The sequence below is a fragment of the Cucurbita maxima genome, unplaced genomic scaffold, assembly GCF_002738345.1.
Source record: "Cucurbita maxima cultivar Rimu unplaced genomic scaffold, Cmax_1.0 Cma_Scf00012, whole genome shotgun sequence".
Classification (NCBI taxonomy): domain Eukaryota; kingdom Viridiplantae; phylum Streptophyta; class Magnoliopsida; order Cucurbitales; family Cucurbitaceae; genus Cucurbita; species Cucurbita maxima.
The window spans coordinates 3844797-3864466 of NW_019272028.1; the positions used below are offsets into that span (position 1 = coordinate 3844797).

Consider the following 19670-nt stretch of genomic DNA (forward strand, 5'->3'; position numbering starts at 1 on the left):
AACTTATGAATACAAATGTTTGCTTTATTTAAGTTTTATTAGAGGCTTAGTTGGTCCCCTATTTTCAACCGTTCCAGTAGATGTTGACTAGCTTTGGGATACATACGGACTCAACTATCCCTATAATAATACAGATTAAGGAACGGCTTCACCATACTCTGGCTATAGAGGTGGGGTTACTACTCTTTGATAGAGGTAGAAATCGGGACCACTGGAGCCTAATTGTATCGGGTGTGTTCATTGAAAGAAAGAGGAGAAACAACTCATGCAATAATAAAAATTTAGGATCCAACAGGAATCCAATTACAAATTTAGAGTCCAAATTAATTAAATTTTTATTTATGGATCAAATAATTTTAGACCAAAATGAATTTTATAAAATAAAAATAATAAGGATTGGATATTAATGTGTTTTTTTTTTTTTTTTTTTTCTTTTTCGAGATATTAATTTTATTAAAAAGATATTCGAAATTATTGTTTGTTGAGAAAAGTCGGGAAGAAACCCTAATTTCATCACTATAAATACCTCGTCTTCGCCGCTGGTGATAATCATCCGTCGTCCGTCTACTGTCTGCGGTATGTGTTCGTCGTTTAATTTTTCCTTTTCGTTTTCAGTTTCTTTTCGAATTTATATCAACGCATCGACTATGACTCTCTCTGCTAAACATCCATGGCATAGGGAGTACGAAAAGATGCAAAATCGAGATTAAAACGGTACTACTTGGACAGGCATTGCCTTCCTATCTAGGGTTCTTGCCATTTCTCGTTGGTTCCACAGCTTTTATGATTCACAAACGCTCGTCAATTTGATTGATTGACAAATCCGATCTCGGTTTCATGTATTCAATTATTTTTTTATCTGATTTTGTTAGATTGATCTGCTCGATGATGATTGTTTTTGCTTTAACCACACCGAAGTGAGCTGAGGTTGTGTTTTGATCCTCTTTCATTTAAGCTTTTGAGAAGACGTTCTTCTTGTGCTTGGTTTTCGCCTGACGACTCTTCCTTCTAGGATTTGAGGAATTGGTTCGCTTTTCCTCTTGTTTTAGGTGGAAAGATGAAGGGAATGCCAATCGTTTGAATTGAACATTTTTTTTCTGGGCTTAAACGTTTTAGGATTCACCGGCTTCTAAGCTTTCGCATGTGGAAGAAATTGGCCTTTTTCTGAGAGCATCCGATCGTGTTGAACAATTATACTGATCCTCTACTTTTTGCAATCTACTTTCCGATTTGTTTTGCATTTGCCTTGAATTTTCACTTCCTCGAATCTTTCACAATGCATCATGTCTTTTTGAAATCAGTTTTTGTTTTTCTCGTCTTTGAAATTGTTTTCTAAATCAAACTAAGGTGTTTGCAAGCGTCTGGTGATTTTCTTTCTGCTAATCACTCTGATTGGATAAATGTGTGAAGGGGACGAGAAACTGGGTTGACTGATCGAATTTCATATATGCTCATTTGGCTTGTGTAGCTCGTCGAGGAATTGATGAAAGAATTTAAGGGTTTAACGGCAGAATTCAGAGGATAAATAGGAACAAAAATTAAGTTCTTAGAATGTTGATATAATTCAGATTCAAATAATTCGTGATGGATCATCAAACATCAAATACTAGAGAATAATAAATATACAACATATGGTTAAAATGTTCGAACTCAATTGCTTAAACTTTAAAATTTAATATTATAACATATCTTATAGAATTTATCAACTTAACACAAACGAATGAACAAGTGCTATATTGGTGCTTTATAAAATTTTTTAAGAGAAGTTTCATAAATGATAGAAAATTAACAACCTTTCATCTAAATCGTTGTATGCTTAATAACATTGGAACGCAACTCACTTTTGCGACAAAAAAAAACGTTTTGGAAAAGATTGAATATTAAAAATTGACCAACCTCTATAATCTATTTACACATGAATGCAGATGGATAATCAATCACCCATTATAATTGGGCACGTTCTCATTATCTATGATATCCTTCATATATATATATATATATATATACATTGGTTGGAAAGAGATGATTTGGAGTGGGCTAAAGTGGATAATATTTGTCTTTAGTGTTTGGACTATTACAAATGATATTAAGGTCAAACACTATGATTGTGTCAACGAGGACAGAGGACATTGTGCTCTAATGAGTGGTTTGTGAGATTACATGTTAGAGGGGAACAAATCATTCCTATGGATTTTGAGGGTCCATCGGTTGAATCATTCAGTGTGGATTCTGAAAACGTCGGTTGGATAGAGACTTTTATAAACGGTATCAAAGTTAGCAGGGAATAGCTCTTAAAATTTTTAGGTCGAGGATACATAATTTTAAAATTTTAAGGTTGACGATGATACATAAGAGTTAGAAAACGAACGAGCAGTAGGCTTGAACCATTACATTTCCAACTCTCAAACTAACTATCTACAATATTCAATATATGCATGAACCTCAATGTTGACTTGCAATCTCTTTAGTACAACACAACTCACATGCAACATGAACCCAAATGATCGAATCAAATAAATTTAGATGTTTGCCGTATAATAAAAAATGAAATATGATATATTTGGTAAACCATAGTTTATTACTAAATAAGATAACTTAAACATCATTTATGTGGTAGATTCAACAAAGGATATGCGATTGTCCACTTTGATTACACAATCCACAATTCAAACTTAGTTGGGTTTAAATCAAGAGTGATTTAAAGCTACATTTCCCACATCTCAACTCAAAAATATGATATATATATATATATATATATATATATATTTTTTTTTTTTTTTTTTTTGTAGGATATTTAACTAATAATTTATTATTATTAATTTTATAATTTTATCCTTTTTAAATTGGGAAATTTCAGCGGTGGCACGAGTGCCCCCAATTCGGGGAGAATGACTGTAAGCGTATCAGAGAAGTTAAATGTTCGCGCCTCGTATCTAAGACACAACACACAGCTTGCCCTTCAATTTCCTCACAGGCCACACGGTCATCACCACCGCCGTGGACGGATTGGAAGAGACAGAGGGAAGAATGCGAGGCCGAAAACAGTCACAGCGCCCCAAAAAATCTTCAGGTAGGTTCTGAGAATTCCCTCCTTTTCATTTCTTTCTATATGCTGTGATGTTGTTGCAGCATAAAATGATCCTTCTGGTTCTCGGGGGGTGTTTTCCGGGTAGTGTTTGCTTCTTGAATTGCAGGACTAAATGTTCATAAGAAGGATTATAGGATAGCTGTATAACACTAGTAGGTTACCTTAATGCAGTTTCAGGACAATGAAAGAGGGAAAATTCAAAATTCATTGGTTAAAGATATCTTATAGAATTGTTTCCTCTCTTTTCATAAGCACCAAAAAAAATCTTGAAAGGCTTTTTCCATTATATTTAGTAAAGGAATGGTATGGCATTGAATGATCAACGTTCTTCTCTGAAAAAATCAAGTTTGCTGTTCGTCCCACCTTCACTAAACCGGTAACTGTTCTTAAATTAGTTCCCAAATGAGCTGTAAACCTCCAGGAACTTTTGCTTGCCAAATATTTGTACTGGATCAGCTACCAAGAAAGGAGAGTACCTAATGGCTGAAAGAGATTTGCAGCATACCGAATTTTTTTATTTGAGGACCTTTGTAGTTGGCACAAATGCTTTTGGAATGAAATGGTTATTGCTGTCTAGCCCTTACAATATTGCGGATTTTTTTTTTGGATAGGTGTAGAAGATGCTGGTGAGGCAGTACCAGATCCAGGAGGAGGCTGTTCACAGTCCAGTGATGGCAGAGGTGTCTGTTGGCCCATAACTTACCTATTCTTTTTTTTTTAAAAAAATATTATTCTTACCGGATGCACCTGATCTTTTATGTTTTTGTTTTCAGGAACTTTAGTCGATGTTTCAAGGGCTGCTGTGGGCAAGCTTCTTAGTCGTGCAACTGGACGTCGCTTGTCAGGAACAAAGAAACATGCTCTGCAGCCATGTGATTTGGTCGGAAAGGTTTATCCAGTTGATTTTAGATCTACTAAATATTTGTACTTTGAAGTAGTGACATCTCTTTTAATTTATATTAGAACTTTAGTAGACTATGCATGTTTCAGTTGGTTAAAACAACTTTTTTTTTTTTTTTTTTTTGAAAAATCTTTGTCTCTTTATTTCATAGCCAAAGTGTAAAGATGGAAGAGATGTAAATTCAATTATGGACACGAAGGAGATGTTAGAGACTGAGAAGTCCAATGAGAATGTAATAGCAAACTCCTCCGGGGATGTTAATGTTCATGAAGCACAATTGCAGAATTCTGCTTCGCATGTTTTGGAAGACTTGGATGATTCAGATTGGGAAGATGGTGCTGCTGGCACTATGGATGGAACAGGGTCTTATCCAATGACCATTGAATTTAGTGAGACGCAGCATGACTCTATAAGGAGGAAGCCTATTCGTCGAGCTTCTGCTGCTGATAAGGTGAGTTTCCTATCTTTATTGCTTTTGGCATTGTATCTCATCTTACTGCAAATTCTCTTCGTCCTTGCAGGAAATTGCGGAGTTAGTGCATAAGGTTCATTTGCTTTGCTTACTTGGACGGGGAAGATTAATTGACAGAGCTTGCAATGATCCTCTTATTCAGGTTTTTTGCTATGGAGAATAGCAATTATTATCTATCTCGTCCGACATGCATCACGACAGACACCATTGATGAAGCTGCCAATTAAATTATATAGTAGGCTGTATATAATTTATGACGGTCATAAAAAATATGGCAAGCAACATTTTGATCAGACCCAGCTATCCTGGGGAGAAAAATTGGCTTTAAGAGGAATTCTTAATTTGTTCTTCAAAATAATTACTTTCTGCTAGTGGAGAAAATACAAGGGTATATAACTTATTCTGTCCTGAGGACAATTTATTTGTTATTGCAGTCTGCTTTGCTTTCTCTACTTCCAATACACTTGCTGAAGAACACACCGGCCAAGCAACTGACTGCCAGCTCTCTGAAACCCCTGGTTGCTTGGGTATGCTTTTATTCCTCTAACAAACGATTCATTTCAATATCCACCCCCTATAGACTAGTATTGAAAAGTCAGTTTAAAGTTTCTCAAAGAAGGTCCTTGTCTTAGCTTAAATCTATGAGGGTCTGTTTCCGTTCAAAAAAAAAAAGAGAGAAAAATACTCCCTATCTTGGCTAATATTGAAAAATTGAAGGATGTAATTCAATATTTCTTATTCACATACAATAGATTGTTATCTCATATAAACTACATGTATTGGGAAATAGAAAAGAAAAGGACAAATACGCTAGCTAACTTACACTCTAGTGCCATTCTTTGAAAAAATTTGCAGGTGTTTGGGCTAGCTTGTGCCCACCTCAGTTATTCTCATGGTACAACTGCTTGATACTGCTATATTTAGCTATCATAGAAATTCCTAGGGTACTAAATCCTATGTAGTCACTATGACTTTATCCATTCCCTCTAAATCCTTTATTATTTATGTTGACCCTTTTTGACTAGTAGGCCAACTCATGTCATGGTTGTTTAGTCTAATGCTATATAGACAACTACAAATGCATAGAAACAATGAGAAACATTTTTATCTAGTCTTCTAAACATTTTTTTGGGCTGTATCTTAATTTATAACACCTACCTCAAGTAGTTTGCATTCCAAGCTTCTCCATATCTTATTTGTGTGTGGTTGGTAAGTCTTTTTGTAAGGATGTGGATGTGTGCTGATTATGAGAAGATATGTGAGGTGTCTTTTCATAAACCATATCTAACCTCTCTTTTTTTAAATGTTTGTCTGTTTTCACATGCTTAATCCTATTGTGTTGGACTAGTTTATGAACAATAACAATCTCTGCTTATTGCCACAATATAGTTACTTCTCTTTGTTTATTAATGATGACTCCTTGTGCCCTTCCAAGTTACGAGTATGAGTCAATGAGCACATCAAACAATCTATAATAAGAGGAGTTCTTGGCTTGAATGTGCCATTTCAATGGAAAAAATATCCAAGCTTCCTAAGATCCTTTATTTTGAACACTTTAGATAGGCGTTCTCATAGTTCATTGATTTCCTCTTGGCTGTGACTTGTAATGACAATATCATCCCTGTTTGTTGTTGGTATTTGTTCTATCTTAATTTCCTGATCATTATTAGTAAAAATATAATCTATAGATATGATACCTGTACACTTTGTCATCTCTAAAGTGCTTAAGATATATATATTACGATTATTTTGACTTTGTAGGTTGCCACTTTTTGTCTCTTAGATCTCATGAGTATTCCCGACTAGGCTTTAGGAGATTATTCCTACATGAGAAGTCAACCTAAAAACAACAAGTTTTTTGATCTGTTCTTCTCAATGTATTTTGGATTGTACTACTTGAACTTTAACAAATGTATTTTCTAACATTGCAGTTACACAACAATTTTCATGTTAGAAACCAAATAAGGTCGGAGGGTTCTATTAATTCTGCTCTAGCTCGTGCTCTTGAAACGCATGAAGGGACTGCAGAGGAGGTAGAATAAGTTATCCATGTCTATGTATTGTTATTTTGAAACTTGATTTTTTTACCTTTTCTGAAAGGAATTTGAAGGCATTGCAAAGACACAAAAATCATTTATAATTTCTTTGGAAGGAAATAGAATGCATCCTTCAAATAATTGAAGGTTACCAGCAGGATTATGAAGAAAATTACTATATGAACTCTCGTAGGGGGGACCTATAAAGGTCCAAAATGAGTAAGCATTACAACCAAACCAAAAGCTAATGTAAAATGGGGCCCAAAATTATTCTTGTCGTGCTCTTTGTCTTGTTCTAAGTCTTGCCTTCCTTCCTCCTCCTTGATGATGGCTGCTAGCCTTCTATCTCACTGTTCTTCCCTACCATGACCTGTCAAAGTATCTTAACCACCTATTGCAGAGCTGTGGCCTAGGGATTGTTGCTCGATGATCTTGATAAGGCCATAATGTTTTGTCATGGTTATCATTTAGCCAAGCCTAGGGATTGCTGCTCGATTATCAAGGAGTTCCTTCTCTCTTTTGTGACTTGCTAGAGTTTGTGCAATTTTTTTCTTTCTTTTTTTTTTTTTTGGCATTTTTGGATTGAGAGGAACAATAGGTTATTTAGAGGGGTTGAGGGGTCTAAGGAAAATGTGTAGGCCCTTGTTAGGTTCCACGTCACTCTTTGGGCCTCATTGTTTAAGGCATTTTGTAATTATCCTTTAGGTTTTATTTTTCTTGATTGAAGCTCCTTTTTGTTTTAGTTCGGCTCATTTTTCTTGGTTTTTATTTTTTGTATGCCCATTGTATTTTTTTTTTTTTTTCTCAGTGAAGGCTTGAGTTTGCATAAAGAAATATTTAAAGCCCTTTATCTTTATTAATGGTGCATCTTTTAATTATTTATGCTTTTACAATTACAAGAACTCAACTCCTAATGATTTATTTTTTTCCTCAGATTGCTGCATTGACCGTGGTGCTTTTAAGAGCTTTGGATCTAACGGCCCGGTGGGCTTACAATCTTGAAATCTATTTACTAATTGTTCTTATCTTATTAATGCTTCTATTTGTTTATACCTTCAAAAATGCTATGCATCTGCTTATAGAAATAATTATTTGTTGTCCTTAACAAGTTACAAAGCTTTTAAATATTACCATCTTATGCCACAGATGTTTCTACTTTGCCTGTGGCAATCTAGTTGTACTTTTTTTTGTGTGTTCAAGTTGTTTGGATTTCTTGATATGCTAGGATTGGAGTTCTTACCAGCTCCTGTAGATCCGTACTAAAACTATTGTGTGTATATTACAAAACTACTTAGATGAAAAAAAAAATGCTAAAAAGTGCAGAAAACATTACTTGTGCCAATAAGTTATAGAAAGGCCTCCCATAATCACAAAGATAAGAATAATCACATCTAAAAATATTTTTGCACATTTCACTCCAGGATAAAGACACAAAAGCAATATATTCCCACACCATGAACATACTTTCCTCTCTTGAAGGATTCTATTTTTTCATTCTGATCAAGAAGTTAAAAAAAAAGCTCTCATGAAATTCATTAGATGCTTGACTTCAAGTTTGAGAGGGTGATCGTAAAAGTAAATGTGGGGAACCCTAATGATATTATTTTGGATAAATGTGCCAGTTGATTGAGTTGAAAATAACTTTTTGCAGCTCTTAAAGTTGATTGAGTAGCAAAATGGGTCTCTTGCTCTGGAGGTAAAAGTAATGAAGGAACTTTTGAGGACAAAGCTAATGATTTTGAGTTTTCTTGGACATATATTTATCATTTTGTTATTGATTAAATAGAGTCATGGCTTTAGAATGAAGTAACCTGTCCTTGTCCGTTCTCTGGGTTGATACCTTTCAGCAATTTAATTTTAGGTTGGATGATGTTTTCCTCAGCCTTCATTATACATTTTTTCCACGTAGAATGTCGTTTCCTTAAAAAAATAAAATAAAATAAAGGAAGAAAGCTGTTTGGTTCATTACCCACTTATTTACTTCCCAGTCGATTTCTGCTATGATGTGCATTCCTTCTAGCCAAGTGAATGTTTTTCTTTCACTTTTGTATTCATCCGTCATTCTATGGTTTTTAAATGTAATCTGCATTTTGAAGAACTAATTGATCAATAAATTCCCATATTGTCATTTTCCAGGTTTGTATCCATTTTGGATGTTGCTTCTATAAAACCAGAGGCTGAGAGATCTAACTATTTTAGCGAAGGGACTAGTGTATCAAGTAGTAACATTTTCAAGAACTCAACTTTGATGGTCGATAAAGCAGAACAGGTTGATAGAAGTTCTCTTACATCTACTTCTGGTGGTAATTGTGAAAGCAATGCAATCAATTTATCAGGAAAGAAAACTTTTGTCCTTGATGAGTTGTCTTGTACCACAAGTTCTGGCGGCAACTCAAAACCCGATATCTCCGAAACCTGCCCTTCTAAGAACTCTCAGGTACTGAAGAGGAAGGGGGATATTGAGTTTGAAATGCAGTTACAAATGGCTCTTTCAGCTACAGAAGTTGAGACTGCGCCTAGAAATTCTAGCACAAATTACTCAAACGTGCCTTCTTCAAAGTTCCCTTCACCAAAAAAACTGAAAAGAATTGTTGATGAAGAATCTGCCTCTTCTTCCCGTGGAATCTCCACTGCTGTTGGTTCAAGTAAAGTAGGATCGCCCTTGTATTGGGCAGAAGTATACTGCAATGCAGAAAACTTGACGGGTAAGTGGGTACACGTTGATGCTGTAAATATGGTTGTTGATGGGGAGCACAAAGTAGAGGATTTAGCTGCTGCATGCAAAACATCTTTGAGATATGTGGTTGCCTTTTCTGGGCTTGGTGCTAAAGATGTGACTCGCAGGTTTTCTTTTCATACTGTCTTGAAAACTTTAATTTTTACTCTTTTTTCTCCATTATCATTTGATGTTTATGCATGTTTTCTTCCTATTACCAATTTACCTACAACGAGGCGAGGCTTTCATTGAAGGGGCAAAGACTGGGGGGTTTGTTTATTGAGCGTTATAACCAGGAGACTTTTGCTAGAATTTTTATATGATTAGCAGGAACAAGGCAGAGTGAGAGATAATTAAAATTGGAAACTACCTCCAGCTTTTTCAACGATGGCATCATGCTTTGTAGTCAGGATCTCATTACGCTTTGTTGTTAGAAGTTTAGAATGTGGGGTGAATTGCTAAAATGGAATCGAATTAAGTTTGCGTAGTCTACTGGCTATTATTATTTAAAATTTGTAGTTCTGAAATTTTTTTAGTGGGTGTTATAGATCTTTTATAATACACGTACTTAAGCTGCACCTTTGGCAATACATGTACTAAAGCTGCAGCCACTTTCTTTAAATGGCTATCACGGTCTAACGATGGTAATTGCATTCATTTTGTAATGCAATGTCAAAATTTTGTAACTAACTATCACGAACAGAGTGGGGAATAGATTCACATTTGGAGACATGCTTAAAGCAACAAAAATACTGTACTGAGGAAATGCATGCTTGGATAAAAATGATGTTAGCTCCTAGAGCCACAATTGTGGTGTTTCCAGGATTAGGATTTTTTCAGTGTTATGACATCGAAATTATGGTTTTCGGAACTCTAGCCTTTGAGGCCAATTATTTCGGTTGCAAGGATTTTCCAATATTATAAAATAATATGCTACTTCCCTATCATCTTATATGCAGATATTGTATGAAGTGGTACAAGATAGAAAAAAAACGGATTGATACTCTTTGGTGGGACAGTGTATTGTCACCATTAAGGACACTTGAAGCACGAGCCACGGAGGGTACTGGTTTCTTGGAGAATGGCTGCATTGATGACTTGATGGAACACAATAAAGTAAAAATGCCAGGTTTATCAGAAAGTTTGAAGCAGAATTCTTTTGCGAATGATGGTAACTTGCCGGGGAATTCAGATCACAATGTGTCAGAAGAGCTTGACACTGACCGAAACTCTTCTTTGGGTAAACAATTTGTTGCTACAAAGGATTATCTGGAGGATATTGAATTAGAAACTCGGGCTCTCACTGAACCTCTTCCAACAAATCAGCAGGTGGATGATAATATCTTTTTCAAATTATGCCTGGCATCTAGATTATAAAGCTTCAATAAGGTAAATGCCGTTTGAATTGCAGGCCTACAAAAACCACCGTTTATATGCCCTTGAAAAATGGCTTACTAAGTATCAGACGCTTCATCCAAAGGGCCCTGTTCTGGGTTTTTGTTCTGGACATCCAGTTTACCCTAGAACATGTGTCCAAATGCTTCAGACAAAGCAAAAGTGGCTGCGTGAGGGGCTGCAAGTTAAATCCAATGAACTACCTGCTAAGGTTTGATTAGTCTACACTTCATTTTCCTATTCTTCTCCCTCTATTTTAATTACATACTTTGAGGTTATTTTGTTTCAGGAGTTGAAACGTTCCTTAAAGAAAATCAAAGTACAAGAGTCTGAAACTGATGACTTTGATCAGGGTGATTCCCAAGGAGTCATTCAACTCTATGGGAAGTGGCAATTAGAGCCATTGCAATTGCCTCGTGCTATAAACGGGGTTGTGCCGAAAGTGAGTTTTTCTATATACTGTTTTTTTTTTTTTTTAAATTATTTGTGATTCATAATAATGAATGCACTTGCTTTGATTGGGACGCCTAGTGATCTTTGCATATTTAAAGCCTTGGCACTAAATCATATGTGTAAACTGGTTTGCTTGTGGTGCCCAAGGCATTGGATGTGAACTTTCTTCTGACTTCTGAGATCTTTCTTAACAATTGTATATTTAAGAAATTGATGAACAAGAGAACGGTCCATGTTCATTTCATTTGTCTCCTTTGTCTTTTAATTATAATTTTCATCAGAAGCTAAGTGTTGCATTTCTAACTTACAGAATGAGCGTGGTCAAGTGGATGTGTGGTCTGAAAAGTGCCTTCCACCAGGAACTGTGCATATTAGATTGCCCAGGGTATTCAATGTTGCTAAGAAGCTGGAAATTGATTATGCACCTGCAATGGTTGGCTTTGAATTTCGAAATGGTCGATCATATCCTATCTATGACGGCATTGTTGTCTGTTCTAAGTTTAAACGTGTGATATTAGAGGTTGGTATTTCCCTTTATCATTTCCAAGATAATTAGGATGGTACATTCTGATCATATGCTAGAACTTTCTATTTTTCTGGGTTCAATTATTTTCAACATTTTAGGGACTAAATCCTACATGGGCGATCATTGGTTGAGAAGGAGAACGAAACATTCTTTATAATGTGGAAACCTCTCCCTAGCAGACGCATTTTAAAAACCTTGAGGGGAAGCCCGAAAGGGAAGCCCAAAAAGGACAATATCTGCTAGCGGTGGGCTTGGGCCATTATAAATGGTATTAGAGCCAAACACCGGGCGATGTGCTAATGAGGATGCTGAGTCTTGACAGGAGGTGGACAATAGGTTTCGAAGGGGGGTGGATTGGGGGATCCCACATTGATTGGAGAAGGGAATGAGTGTCAGCGAAGACGCTAGACTCTAAAGGGGGTGGATTATGAGATCCCGCATCGGTTGGGGAGGAGAACGAGTGTCAGCGAAGACGCTGGGCTCTAAAGAGGGTAGATTATGAGATCTCGCATCGGTTGGGGAGGAGAACGAGTGTCAGCGAAGACGCTGGGCACTAAAGAGGGTGGATTATGAGATCTCGCATCGGTTGGGGAGGAGAACGAAACATTTTTTATAAGGGTGTGGAAACCTCTCCCTAGCATACGCGTTTTAAAAACCTTGAGGGGAAGCTCGAAAGGGAAAACCCAAAGAGAACAATATTTGCTAGCAGTGGACTTGGACCGTTACATATTCCTTGGACAAACTTGTATTTTCTTTCTTGACTTCTAAATCTACTCCTTCCATTTCATCCTAATTTTGAACCATCATATGTAGAGATAAAAACCGATCTCCCATTAGAGCTCCAGTTTTATGATAACTTCAGCTAGGATATTTTTCAACTCAAAACATATTTGTTTGATATACAGGCATACGCTGAGGAATCCGAGAGAAGAGAGGCTGAAGAGAGAAGACAGAGAGAAAAACAAGCAATTTCAAGATGGTATCAGCTTCTTTCATCTATTTTGACTCGGCAAAGGTTGAACAGTCGTTATGGGGATGACGAGAATCCATCACAGCAGGTGGTGACTGAGATTCGGGGCACGAACGACAAGGGAAATGTAGATATTCCTTCTTGTAAAGACGATACAGAACCGGTCGAGTGCCAGCTCCAGCAGAATAATGTAAGTAACGCTAACATGGATGCTCCATCTTTTGTCAATGAAGAAGATCATAAGCATGTGTTCTTGTTAGAGGATCAGACGTTTGATGAGAAAAGTTTGGTAGTGACAAAACGATGTCACTGTGGTTTTTCTGTTCAAGTGGAAGAATTATAGTAATGTTAGTGTCTTGGTTGGATCTTTTTGTATATTTTACTATCAGGTAGGGTTAATCGTGTTGATATCTGTAAAATTATCTGTAGTGTAATCTTTTCAACATGTCATATAATCTACCACCTATTTTGGCACTCTATTTCTTGGGTAGACTTTTGTGCTACTGTTATCCTCGCATATTTCTTGTTTAATTTAATAACGATAAGTGTTTGAACTTCTATAAATATTTTGAAGTCTTAATAAGTTTTGCACCATTGAATGTAGAAGAGAGATTGTAAAAATACTTCGTTTTTGTATTAAATAGTTGTTGGGAGTAAACTTAATTTTTATTTAATTGTTGTCTCATAGTGCTTACGCAAATGTTTTATACGACATTGATTTCTTTATACAGGATTTGTTGATCATTATTGATTAAGAAAAAACCAAAATAAGTAAAGTCAATCTTTATTAGTAGTTTACAAAGATGAAAGAAGATCAAACGATTGATTTGGTAGGTGACCCTTCCAAGCACAAGAGTATTATTTGACTTATTAAGATATGATTCGTGAGTTGCATTAAGAAGTCTTTGAAATTAGTATGAAGTAGTCTCATTGTCAGTTTTAATGCTTTAGGACGGGTTGGTTGAAATAAATGTTAGTGATATTGGTATAAAGCTCATGATTACTAAGGAAGGTCTTATAGTCGACCTATCTCAAGTAGAAATATTTTGTAGTTGACCTAGCCTCGATACAATAGTAGAAGTTCGTAGCTTGATAACACCGTTGATTCAATTGGCTCACGGGGGCATCTCTTTCATTTCCCACAAAGGGGGCGATAAGAACTTTCAAAAGTCAACATAACTTTCAAAAGTCAACGGATTGGTCAAAAGGTGTCTGATCTTCCATGGTAAACCCTGACAAATATTTTTCGTTTATAAAGAAGGAAGAAGTATAGACAGCAAGGCTGAAGTACTACATTCTTTTAAACAAACAAGCAAACATGAATAGCTAAGCTGTATAAACTTCAAACTCTCTACACATTACAGCTTTGAATCTTCATGACTCTTCTTTAGCTAAACAAACCTACGCATAAAACCGATCATCCTGCTGTTTTCGAGTGTTTGATGAGCCAATCGATCACAGCATCAATGTTTATCGAATCTTTGCAAGAGATCATGTAGCAGCACACCTCCCTATCACGAATCGATTCAAGTTCTCTGCAGGAACAAACCCGAAAAGATTATCAACAAAAGTATATTTCAACATTAACAGATAGCGATCGGTACAGTATCCAGGACTCACAACAAATCAACCAGTGACTGCTTGGAAAGTGCTTCTGACTTGTCAATTTTGTTGCCCAGCACAAGCAGAGGAATTCCACTTAATGAAGGTTTTGTTAAGAGCTCATGGAGCTCACTTCTTGATATAGGAACGCTATCTCTATCAGCAGAATCAACTACATACCTGATCTTGCACCATCAGAACAGAGACCAAACATAAAACAAATGTTAATCTATTTAGTTCTTCAACTTGGATCATACTCTGTGACGGATAAATTCAGATCAAACACTATCGAATTACTTGGCTTGATCTTGTAGTCCTATCTCTTACATTTCAATATCATACTAGTTCTATTTAGGTTCTATCAGTTAGCTGATTGATACCACACGACCTGCAAATGACTTAGCAAGGTAGACAACTAGACAAACAAAATGGCAATGAAGAAGAAGAATAGGAAGAAACTTGTGCAACAGGCAAGTCCACTGCTAGTAGATATTGTTTTCTTTGGGCTTTCCATCGTGGGCTTCCCCTCAAGATTTTTAAAACGCGTCTGCTAAAGAGAGGTTTCCACACCCTTACAAAGAATGCTTCGTTCTCCTCTCCAACCGACGTGGGATCTCACAGAAACTATATGGATTGATTTGAATTTTGTTTTCTTTGGTTGGCTTCTAATCATTAAATGAAATGTGAAAACTCATTATTCCAGCACGGGCGATTTCTAATTATCAAAAGCAAGAGATCAATTCAACAAAGACAGGAAAGGCAGAATAAAAGGATGTGATATCTAACAATCAGCCATGTTCTCAGCTAAAGTAACAATGCTAACAAATATAGCTAAAATCGAGCAAGGAGAGAGGGTTAGAGACTTGGGATATTTACACAATTGCAGTCACGCCACGGCAATATCGCTCCCACATCGTACGAAATCTCCTTTGCCCTCCAAGATCCCAAAGTTTAATTGTTACATTGCCCTTTGTAACTTTCCGCATGTTAAACCCAACCTGGATATCAGAAAATCAAGTGAAGATCATAAGATACATTCAATGAATTACAAAGCATAAACAACGAACATGATAGAAAAGCATACTCACAGTTGGAATCATATCCTCACTGTAGCCCCCTGTCTGTAAAAGTCAAAAAAGATCAGAGAACAACAGAAGGCCATTCACATACAAAAAAAAGGATGTCAAAATTTGCATTTTCTTACTGCAATAGAATTGACAAGAGATGTCTTCCCAGCATTTTGGAGGCCTACAAGTGAGAGCTCCATTTCCTGTTTGAAGAACAGGCTGACAAACAGGCACACAAGACAAGACTATAAGATTGGAAAGAACTCCCAAAAGTCTCAAATAGTAGCAAAAAACAGCTTCCTTTAGATGTTCAATAAGATTAAGCATATGAAAAACTGTTCTCTATCAATGAACAAAAAAGATTAGTTCAACTACGTAGCAAGAGGCGTTTCATGATTCTACAGAGCTAGCAAAGCAAGGATGAAGACAATGCTTTCGTTCCTTCACGAAGAAGTCGAAACGCTTCAACCATGATAATGGAAGCTGGATTAACACAATAACTATGCTAAAAATTGGGATTCCAGCACAAAACTATGAAAGGCAATAAAAGTGGCTAGATGACTCTGAGATGTATGAAAATTATTATGTTGACGATTGTTGGGAGAGGAGTCTTACATCGACTAAATAAGAGATTGATCATGGGTTTATAAGTAAGGAATATATCTCCACTGGTATAAGGCCTTTTGGGAAAACCAAAAGCAAAACCATGAGAACTTATGCTCAAAGTGGACACTATCATATACCATTGTGGAGGTTCGTGATTCATAACATGGTATCAGAGTCATGCCCTTAACTTAGCCATGTCAATAGAATCCTCAATTGTCTAACAAAGAAGTTGTGAGCCTCGAAGGTGTAGTCAAAAGTGACTCAAGTGTCGAACAAAAGGTGTACTTTGTTTGAGGGCCCCAAAGAAAAGAAGTCGAGCCTCTATTAAAGGGAGGCTGTTCGAGGGCTCCATAGACTTCAGGAGAGACTCTATGGTGTACTTTGTTTAAGGGGAGGATTGTTAAGGATTGTTGGGAGAGGAGTCCCACGTCGGCTAATTAAGGAGTTGATTATGAGTTTATAAGTAAGGAATACATCTCCATTGGTATGTGGCTTTTGGGGAAACCTAAAGTAAAGCCATGAAAGTTTATGCTCAAAGTGAACAATATCATACCATTGTAGAGGTTCGTGATTCCTAACAATGTATGCACACAAAACAACTACAGGGATGAAAGCCACAAATACATAGAAGTTGGGATCCAAGGCAGAAAACAGCCAATATAATTGTAATAATTGCATTAAAAAAAGATCCTAGCTTAGAACAGCCCCTTCACAACAATCATAAGAAAACAAACTCGATCGAGTCTTCCACAGTATAACTTCAGGGGTATCTAAGAACGGTTTCGAGCTGTATGAACAGAAACTCCCACTATTAGGGCCAGCCTCTATTTTTCATGCCTGAAGCCAACTCAATCTCAACGGAAGTATTAAAAGAGCTCATTAGTTGTTCTGTCATCATCTGTTCTACGGTCAATATTTTTGTTAAAGGAAACTACATCAAAAAACTCAAGCGTACATGCAATCTCAACTACAGAGTAAACCACATATCAAATTGTGCAGGGGACCCAGTTGTCCATTTTCAACTAACAAATCTATAAATCTTGAACGGCTGTGCCTCTCCACTCGAAGGATTGAATATTCAAACTTCAAACTAGCATAATATTCTCAATTGAAGATCAAACGAACAGCACAATATGGCATTTCTAATGAACATTCGCTATAAATTAATATCAAACAAGAGGCCCATATTCGAATTTAAAATAATAAGCGCAGCTTTCCCAACTCAGCCGACAATTTTCTCGTTCAACAAACTAACAACAATCAACCCTTGATTTTCTCAGCAACCAAGCAAAGAAGATCATAATAATAACAAAATTCAAGAACAGGAAAAGTAGGGCAGGATAAAAATCGTACCTCCTGAGCCAATTAAGGATGGAATCGAAGAAACCCATTTGCGGAAACCCCGAGGCAGAATGAAACTGTGAAAAATTCTTGATTACCGAGCAACAAAAGAAGCTGAAAAATGGAAATTCCGAAAGTTGATTAGGAAGAAAGAAAGCTAATCGACGAAAGAGATATCAATGAAGAAGAAGAAGAAGAGGAAGAAACTTATGCAACAGGCAAACCTGGATCAGGGGCCACGATGTTCTATCCGTGTACTGTCCGCTTCTGCCAAGAAGATGATCCAAAACAAAACAATCTACATTTTTTCAATTTTTTCAAGCACTTTGTATTTAGTGATGTTTTAATGTTCAAGTTCTTTTCAAGTATATGATTTGGTATTCATTCACTAAATACCCACCAAATTGTTGGGAAGCAAAACATAAGAGATATTCATTTAATTCATGAGTAATAGCGAAAATTTCTCATTTAAATAAAGAATGAGGAAGGAGCGTGAAGAAATTTCTCCTAATTAGCTACACAGGCTGAATACGAGAATTCATTCTCTGTCCAATATAAACTTTAAACATTCTATATAAAATTTTAATTTTTTAGAAATTAAGATAAACATTATATTCTATTATTCATTATAAATATAAATTTATTAGGCTATTTTTATAAGAAATTATAAATATATATAGAAATAGGTGACCCCTTTATTCATTTTTTCATTAACCAAAATAAAAAATAGATTAGTCAAAACATCATATATGTCATATTAAAAAAAATATATGTTGAAAGATGATTTAAAATATAGAAAAAAAAGTATAATGTATGTCAATTAATTGACTATATAATAATCAATATTGATATTGATTCCTTAAAAAAAAAAAAAAAAAAAAAATTGAATTTATGTTAATCTGTATTTTTTTTTAATTATTATTATAATTTAATAAACTTTACTACCACTTTTTCAAAATTATAAATTTAATGCTTATTATATAAGAAAAAACCTATGACAAAAAAGTTTCATGAATAATTTTCTAGACACGTGTGATGTTGAATGCTCAAATTTTGGTAATAAAATTCCTTTTTTTAAAAATTGTTTTACCTCTCTGTATAATAAAATTATTTATTTATTTTTTCTCATGATAAAAAATTAAAAGAATATATACTCCTTACTAATTTTACAATAATAATAATAATAATAAATCCGTTCGTACCATATCATAAATGATTAGTTACACATCGATATTTAGAATCAATAATAAATAAATAATACGTTAAATTATAAGTTTAATCATCTATTTAACCTTTAAATTTAAAAACTATTAAATTTTCAACTATCTGTCTAATAGATTATTAGTTTAGTTTTTAAATTTAATTATAGTAAAGAATTACTTTTAAAATTTAAATGTATCAATCTAGGAGATTGTTCGAGGTGGTAGATCTTGATTCAGACGTCGTTGGTATTTGTTTTTTTTTCTTTTCTTTTTCTAGTAGCTACAGACAGTAATAGTTAATTAGTGACAGTATAATTAGTATCTTATTCGTCAAATTATAACAAGGTATGGGGTTGCTTGGCTATAATGAGGTTGCGGGTATTCGAGTTTGGGTCCGACCAGGTGGACTTCATCTTCTCCACCCCTCACATCGGTTAGGGTTGTCTGTGGGTTTTGGGTCGTGAGTCGGATCTCGGGTTGGACTTCGTTTCTCTCACCCCAATTACTAAAGAATTTTTCGGCGACTCTCTCTCCTCAGTCACGTCGTTTCAATGTCCTTTTTCATCCGTTTTTGAGTCTCCTCCTCCCCCTAATCCCGTTTATGGTGTTTGTTTGGTTTGTAAGGGCGTAAACACTCAGATCTGAGAGGGTTCGAAAATCCAACGTTTTGTCTTCCTTACCAATCTCGGGCCTAAAACTTTATTCGACTTTGCTCCGCAACTTTTGTTTAGCGCTTTCGACTCAGGATACCGGTTTTTAACCTTGTTTGACATTTTTAGACCCAATCCTACAACTGGTTACCCACTTGAAGTCATTTTGATATTTCCAAAAGGTTTTGAGATCATTGTTTCAAAAAACCAAAATATTATAAGAAAAATGATAGGTTTACTTACACATAGTAGCTAAATGAGGTTGTTTGATCTGTGCTAATTCGATGTCGTTAACTCACATAGGTTTACTTGGATTTTAAAGGGCAAAATTGAACTAGCTTCTGTTAGATGAACACGACTCTCCACAATGGTATGATATTGTCCACTTTGAGCATAAGCTCTCATGACTTTGCTTTGGGCTTCCCAAAAGGCCTCATACCAATGGAGTTAGTATTCCTCACTTATAAACTCATGATCATTCTCTAAATTAGCCGATGTGGGACTTTCATCATCCGACTCCTCCCCTCGAACAAAGCACGCCTTCCCTTAATCGAGGTTCGACTCCTTTGAAGTCATCCAACAGCTTCAAGTATGATTTAGGGACTTCAACCGAACTTCACAACTATCCAAAGTGGTAAGGAAGGG

At 35.7% G+C, this 19670-nt stretch overlaps 2 protein-coding genes and 1 long non-coding RNA gene across 4 annotated transcripts; 1 reads left to right on the forward strand and 2 right to left on the reverse strand.

Moving 5' to 3' along the window:
* The first annotated feature begins 481 nt into the window (after nt 1–481).
* LOC111487851 (DNA repair protein RAD4) lies at nt 482–13036 on the forward strand. 2 transcript variants are annotated; one of them, XM_023135407.1, is made up of 15 exons: nt 482–576; nt 2858–3070; nt 3700–3768; nt 3862–3977; nt 4141–4440; nt 4511–4603; nt 4896–4988; nt 6393–6494; nt 7432–7481; nt 8634–9341; nt 10173–10542; nt 10625–10819; nt 10898–11050; nt 11372–11581; nt 12493–13036. In XM_023135407.1, the coding sequence occupies exons 2-15, from the start codon at nt 3028–3030 to the stop codon at nt 12898–12900; spliced, it is 2910 nt and encodes a 969-aa protein (XP_022991175.1). In that variant the 5' UTR covers nt 482–576; nt 2858–3027; the 3' UTR covers nt 12901–13036. The 2 variants fall into 2 exon arrangements, with proteins under 2 accessions (XP_022991175.1, XP_022991176.1); XM_023135408.1 differs by having other exon boundaries at nt 3862–3968.
* LOC111487855 lies at nt 6786–18794 on the reverse strand. Its single transcript, XR_002719121.1, has 3 exons — nt 18784–18794; nt 10151–10154; nt 6786–7006 (listed from the first exon to the last, which is right to left on the reverse strand). It is a non-coding gene; the product is annotated as an uncharacterized LOC111487855 (long non-coding RNA).
* On the reverse strand, nt 13659–17503 carry LOC111487854 (ADP-ribosylation factor-like protein 8c). Its single transcript, XM_023135413.1, has 7 exons — nt 17398–17503; nt 17186–17287; nt 15364–15445; nt 15248–15280; nt 15036–15157; nt 14178–14339; nt 13659–14092 (listed from the first exon to the last, which is right to left on the reverse strand). Exons 2-7 carry the CDS (start codon nt 17221–17223, stop codon nt 13975–13977), a joined length of 555 nt encoding a protein of 184 aa, XP_022991181.1. The 5' UTR covers nt 17224–17287; nt 17398–17503; the 3' UTR covers nt 13659–13974.
* Nucleotides 18795–19670: the final 876 nt, after the last annotated feature.

Coding starts and splice junctions, on each gene's coding strand:
- LOC111487851 (XM_023135407.1), top strand. CDS start 3,028: ATGCGAGGCCGAAAACAGTCACAGCGCCCCAAAAAATCTTCAG. Junction 3,071..3,699: donor GCGCCCCAAAAAATCTTCAG/GTAGGTTCTGAG, acceptor TTTTTTGGATAG/GTGTAGAAGATGCTGGTGAG. Junction 11,582..12,492: donor TTAAACGTGTGATATTAGAG/GTTGGTATTTCC, acceptor TTTGATATACAG/GCATACGCTGAGGAATCCGA.
- LOC111487854 (XM_023135413.1), bottom strand. CDS start 17,223: ATGGGTTTCTTCGATTCCATCCTTAATTGGCTCAGGAG. Junction 15,281..15,363: donor CTCTTGTCAATTCTATTGCA/GTAAGAAAATGC, acceptor TGACTTTTACAG/ACAGGGGGCTACAGTGAGGA. Junction 14,093..14,177: donor CAGTCACTGGTTGATTTGTT/GTGAGTCCTGGA, acceptor TTGTTCCTGCAG/AGAACTTGAATCGATTCGTG.